The sequence below is a fragment of the Micropterus dolomieu genome, linkage group LG03, assembly GCF_021292245.1.
Source record: "Micropterus dolomieu isolate WLL.071019.BEF.003 ecotype Adirondacks linkage group LG03, ASM2129224v1, whole genome shotgun sequence".
In the NCBI taxonomy this organism is placed as follows: Eukaryota; Metazoa; Chordata; class Actinopteri; order Centrarchiformes; family Centrarchidae; genus Micropterus; species Micropterus dolomieu.
The window spans coordinates 22,202,620-22,208,674 of NC_060152.1; the positions used below are offsets into that span (position 1 = coordinate 22,202,620).

Consider the following 6,055-nt stretch of genomic DNA (forward strand, 5'->3'; position numbering starts at 1 on the left):
CCGTGGCAGGGACTGCTGTGGAGGCCTGCGTTTTCTGTGCACAGGTACTCCTCAGAAAAGTCTGGGTGCTGCTCCACAAAGCTTCTGAACTTGTCTGTGGAAAGACCACAAGAGGGCACCAGAGACAAAGGAAACAGATCAGATAAAATGTTATATTAAAAATTGCCCAGAGACTGCACTTAAATCTGAAGTGGCCTGGTTGTTGAATGTACTGCTCAACTTGAGAGGGTGAAAAAAAAGTCAGGAAAGAACACTACTGATGACCAAGCAAAATTCAAAACAATGATTCGATTAAGAAATATTTAGGCCAATCAGTGATCAGGCCTGGTTTATTTTACTTAGTCTCTTACCAAATGTGATCTTCCCTGTGTCTTCAGCGTCGATGGCAGTAAACAGACGTGACACGCTGAGGTGAGTCACTCCTAAAGCAGTCTTCAGAATAACAGCCAACTCCATCTCTGTGATGGCACCGTCCTCCTCTGCCTCAAACATCTTGATATAACGGGAAAGAAATGCAGATGTCATCTCTTTGACTTCGCCTTTAGAGTTGTCAGGTTCAGAGCCAGTTACACTGTTAAGTGGGTACCCCTTTTAATAATTGGTGGTTTCACAAATAATCAATATGTTCTAAATGGGTTTCATGAGGCCTAAGTTAACAGAAGTGCGCAACTTGAAGAATTATGAGAAGCAATACAATGGAGAACATGAAGATGAAACCCGTGCTATTTGGTTTTCATGCAACTAAGACAACAGACATGCTGCAATTATAACCCATGACTGCACATTTCATCGGATGTTATGCAATGCTGATCTGAGCATGAACATGGTGAAAGAAAAACTGTAAACATGCGTGAGTATGCTATGCACTAATGATGGAAAGAACTCCATTTCTTTTAATTATGCAAAACACAAAACAAAGACCTGAGCGGCATTTTAAGGTAGCAAATGTCACGCTGATCCTAAGCAAGCGCAGAACCCTCTATTCTGCCTGCTGGTTAGATAAGCACAAAAGCTTGAAACAGAACATACCTTGAAGGCCAATTTCATCGTTTCCAGAGTTTTGGCAGGTCTGCATACGACAGATAAGGCTATCACATATTCTCTGATATCCATGCGGTTATCTTCATGCTAGAAAAAGCAAGAGAAAACGCGTTAGGAAAGATGAAGACAGAGGATTTGAGCAAGACCTCTAATTTATTTCACAGAAGTCGCTGCAGGTGATCGTTTTGGTCATGAACACATTGATGCAATAAATTTTTTATTGTTTGTTTTGGTACTATACTGCAAATGTATCTCTAAATGAAAAGCAAAGTGCTGTGATTAGTTTCAAGCATCTGGTGTTCCATCCAGCTTCCAGTCTTAATGGTGTTTTTATAGAAGCACTTTGTCAAATGACTGCTTGTTCATTCACGCCCTAAACTGATGCACATATAGCTTACTACCTACATATCATATCTAGGTGTGGTTGTAATGATATTATTGTATCACAGTTCTGTATTTGCAGCAAACTGAAGTATGACATAATGTGGACACTGAGAAAGACTGGTGATCTCTATCATGGTTTGCGAGACAACCCCCCCCAACCCCCGCTCCCCACAGTCTTTACCTCATCAAAAAGAGCGAACATGTCTCGCAGCATGTCTGAAACTGGCACGTCGAGGAATTGAGCAAAGTCGTCCAAGTCAAGCTTCTGTCCCTGCAGCTTCCTGGCTCTGTTTCCATGCTCCTGCAGAACCTTCTCAGTGTTCCGGGGTTTCAACCTGGGACAGTGAGTTTATGTTAATTAATAGCACAGCCCAAGGAAATTCAGATAAGAAAAGAAAAAAAGAACAAAACAAGATTTCTAACAATAAGAGTCAGTACAGCAGATACACAATATCTTTCCAAAATAGTACCTTGGAATCGTTTCCTCTTGTTAAGCTGCATTATATCAAATCTTTACAGTATTTTGTCCCATTTCTTTACATTTTTCCTCTCCTCTCCTCTTTTCTATTCTTCTCCTTTTCTCTCCCCTAGATCTCTGGGTCCTTGTCACTGTCAACTGGCAGTATACAATAATGCTCTGCTCCCCAATACACATGGTGTAGCGACAAGGACACAATCCCCAATTGCCTTCCCACCCGTGCATACCACCAGTTACGCTTACTGGAATTTACAACCACGCTAAAGGTACCCACTGCCAGAAATTGAAACTGGGCCCCCCGCAGTGTTTGCTGAGTATGTTGCCCCTCACTTGGTTCTCCTTGACGGGAGCACTGAATTGGAAGGTTTAAGTGACTCACCCTAGTCTCCTGACGAGTTTGGCATACTCCAGCAGACAGGTGTCGACTGGCAGTCTCAGCTGGCCTTCTGCCATAGCCAACTGGCAGTCTTCAAATGAATAGTCTGTGATGGGTACCCCCAGGGCTCTGAGCATAGCACAGAAGAGACAATGACAGAACATCAATATGTGCAAATCAATACAAACTTTGTTTAAGGCTTGAACGGCCAATGTAGTAGGGGATACAGCTATCTGGGATGTTGACAACAATATGTACAGTTTTTTTTTTTGGTCCATCTGCAGAAGTTAAATTTCCCATCCCCGGCTTAAAGTAGTGAAGTACAGAGTGTGGGAGTGTATGAGAACACAAGTAGTGCAGCCTGTGCAGCCTGAGCACTGCATAAGAGTGTTGGGTGGTACAGAATAATGAATCAGGGGTCATATTCTGAGCGGGATGACATTTTTGATCTTGATTGTTGATTAATACTCATTCAGGCTGTTTGCACAAATGTTTATAAAAAGTGTATATCTAATGTGTTTTTTATGAAACAGTAAAGAATTTGGGGTTGATGAGCAAGACTGTGCCACTCAGATCTACCACTATAAACGTCATCAGCATGCATATAAGACAAATCAATTTTCCCTTTCAGGCCAGACCAAAGGCATACATACAAAACCCTGGCTCCGTCCTGTTCCCTGGTCAAATAACAGGATCTGACTTTTTTGACCCAACTCTATGTCCCCTCATATTGCTGACACAGACAAAACCAAAATAATATATGTTCTGTAAGTGAGTAATGAATGAGGTGTGAATGAGTTATCAAGTAGTGACTCTCAACAGTCAACTGGATGAACTGCTACATATTTTATGAACAACAAATGTTCACTTACTTAGCCATGATGCGTCTCACATTGATAGCAAAGAGAGCAGGGTTCTTTTTCTCCTCCTCTGAGGGTGTGTAAATAGGAAGGAACTGCAGAGAGATGAATTATGAATTAGTCAAATTTCAGACGTCATGTATGGGCATTTAATGAAAAAAGATGTATTTACACAAATATATATTCGACTTCTTGTGGAAAAGACGGATTTTCTTGCATGAAATTAAGAATATTTAGTAGGTTTTATTTGCAAAATAAAAATTCATATCACACAGAAGAATAATTAAGAGTCAAAAACAAATACAGGATAGGATGGAATCAACGACGGGAGCTTCCTTTCACATAGCACACGTTTAATCATTTGGAATAATGTGAGTGCACTGATCATCATGGGTAAATAAGGCATGTTCTACAGTCAGAGTATACATGAAGAATGGAGGACAGTTTCACGCTCACCTCGATCACAAACTCATTGTGCAACTGGCAGAGTGTAAGCCACAAGATTTCAAACCTGGAATAATAATAGGAAATCATTAGCAACAAATATAAACACAAACCACTTTGATTAGGGTCCATGATTTAACACTGAGAATATACACATCAATCACTTCTTCCACACATTGTTTTTTTTTTTTTTTTCATATTTCAGTTTTTACAGTTTATCGTTTTGCATAATTACTGAGATGTTTCACTGACTACTTTTAAAACCAAAACTGCAAGTGCTTATATGCACCAATCTTTTACAGTATGCTTCTCACAGCTTTGCACACCGGAATATGGATATAGATCTCTAGGTATTTTTATTAGTTTTCAATAATTTTCATTTAGAGCATTGGAGCAAAGGGTATGAATATGTATGAAAATGAGACATTACTATGACATGTCTGGGAAGGAATTATCACTTTATACTTTATGTGCATTTCCTTATTTGTGTGTCTTTTAGTGAATTAGTCAAATTGTGTATATTTACAGCCAGCTGCATTCAGGGACCCACTATAATGATGGAGGGCGAACCTAAACAGCACATAGTATTCTGAGGACACTACAGAGACGGAGAATAAGGGCAGTCTTTCTCCTCCAGCCATAAGTAATCTTCCAGTCTATTTGAGATCTCATTCTGGAGATTGTGGTTCAGACCAAAATGCTCATTTCCAAAAAGAGCAGCCTGCACTTGGGTCGCAGAATGTAATTAATGGCAACCTTTAATATGATACATGATAGTGGGACTGGTTTATGTTTACTGTTTTTTTTTTTTTGAGAAGAACAGAAACAGACAATACCATTAAGCATACAGAAAACATTCTCCCCCGTTTTATCCCACTTCTTTTTTTTAGTCAGTGTAGGTTAAGTCTCAATAATTCTTCTTCCATCCAACCAGTTTGGTTGATGATGTGCACCTGGATGTTGAATGAGTAGATAATTTACTGCCATTTACTATTCATCATCAGAATTATGTATCAATAATTATGGAGCCGACTGTTCTCTGGAAGAAAAAACCATTATCACACAATATAGCAATAATTTAATTTAGACATGTTCTGTATATTTGAGCTTACATAGGGGTTTGTCTGACAACAAAATGGATTTTTTAAAATAAAAAAAAAATGTGTCTTTTTCACACCATATATGAAATGAAGTAAATAAGTACTTACGCTCCGGGCCCTTGCCACGTCCATGTGATTGTGTCCTGTAAAAAGTGCATGAAGCAAAGACATTATTAGACAGACTGAAATAAAAACAAATTAAAAATATTTCCAGGATCAATGCATTTTTAGACCAACTTCTTTCCGGCCGCTATTATTGAAAAAATAGGAGGGCAAACGTTTCATGCTTATTTGCACACCAAAAAAACAGATTATTATCTAATCAGGTTATGTCAGGGAATAGGTTCCCATGTACTGGGAACCTATGTACTGCTCTAGGCAGACTACTGAAAACCTCAGGGTTGACATGGCTAAGTACTCAGGTAAATAGTCTAACCACAGTTTCAGGACTGACACCACTGTAGTTTTGCAACTACATTTCTGACCTCAAATACTGCAGAACATCTAAGTACTATCTCCTTCAGCAGAAGACAGTACAGGTTAGCAAACAATTCCTTCTCACAATGTCCTAAGTTAAAGTTGGTTACCGACATCCTCACTAACAACAAGCCTGAGCAATGCCTTAGACTTGACTAAACACTTAGACTAAACAATTAAATCAGCCCGCCACTAGGTGTGCACTAAATCAAGAGTCCATCATTCCACACAGAATGTCAGGCACATATGAATGTAGTTGACAAACTCTGCCTCATCTGATCATACAGAAGATCAGTTACAGAAGTTCGTGAAACTTGAACAGGGCAAACTAATGATTTCTCAATGAAAGCTTTACCTATATATAATTATTGCCATGGGCTGTTTTTGAAGCACAATGGGAAGTAAATTTAAAACACACGATAAATTAAATAAACATTTTATTTCCTGATGCATGAATAAAACAAAATAATACAGTCAATCAAAATTGCTGCTGTTGCCACGTGAGAACAACATGCTCACAACATGTTGTATCTACATAACGACTATGCTGAGCACGCATAGGCTATCAGTGAACAAAACCCCACACAGCCAGTTCTAGTGAGAGTCTTGAAATTGTGCAACATTATCCCCATATTTAAACAACTTTGTGTCTCCCCTCTCTCTATGTAGCCGATCGGGATGGGTCTAAAGTAGAGATGCAACGATTATAAATTTTATTGGTACAATTATTGTCAGAGAAATAATCACAGTTTCACGATTATTATGCATTAATTAATTTCACAACACTAGTAATGACTTAAGTTGATTTTTAATATTTAATGACATTAACAATTATATTTCTATAATATGTAAGTATTATTAATATAAGAGGAATATTAACTTTTATCCCCCAGGG

General features: G+C 38.7%; 1 protein-coding gene across 1 annotated transcript in view; it reads right to left on the reverse strand.

Moving 5' to 3' along the window:
* Nucleotides 1-6,055, reverse strand: part of LOC123968497 (lysophosphatidylcholine acyltransferase 1) — a 30,415-nt gene that overhangs the window by 5,354 nt on the left and 19,006 nt on the right. Inside the window, exons 8-13 of the mRNA XM_046045313.1 lie at nucleotides 3,596-3,650; nucleotides 3,152-3,234; nucleotides 2,283-2,408; nucleotides 1,607-1,760; nucleotides 1,030-1,128; nucleotides 351-492 (exon numbers count right to left, since the gene is read on the reverse strand). Of these exons, the coding sequence (XP_045901269.1) occupies nucleotides 351-492; nucleotides 1,030-1,128; nucleotides 1,607-1,760; nucleotides 2,283-2,408; nucleotides 3,152-3,234; nucleotides 3,596-3,650 (659 nt within the window). The remainder of the gene's footprint in view (nucleotides 1-350; nucleotides 493-1,029; nucleotides 1,129-1,606; nucleotides 1,761-2,282; nucleotides 2,409-3,151; nucleotides 3,235-3,595; nucleotides 3,651-6,055) is intronic.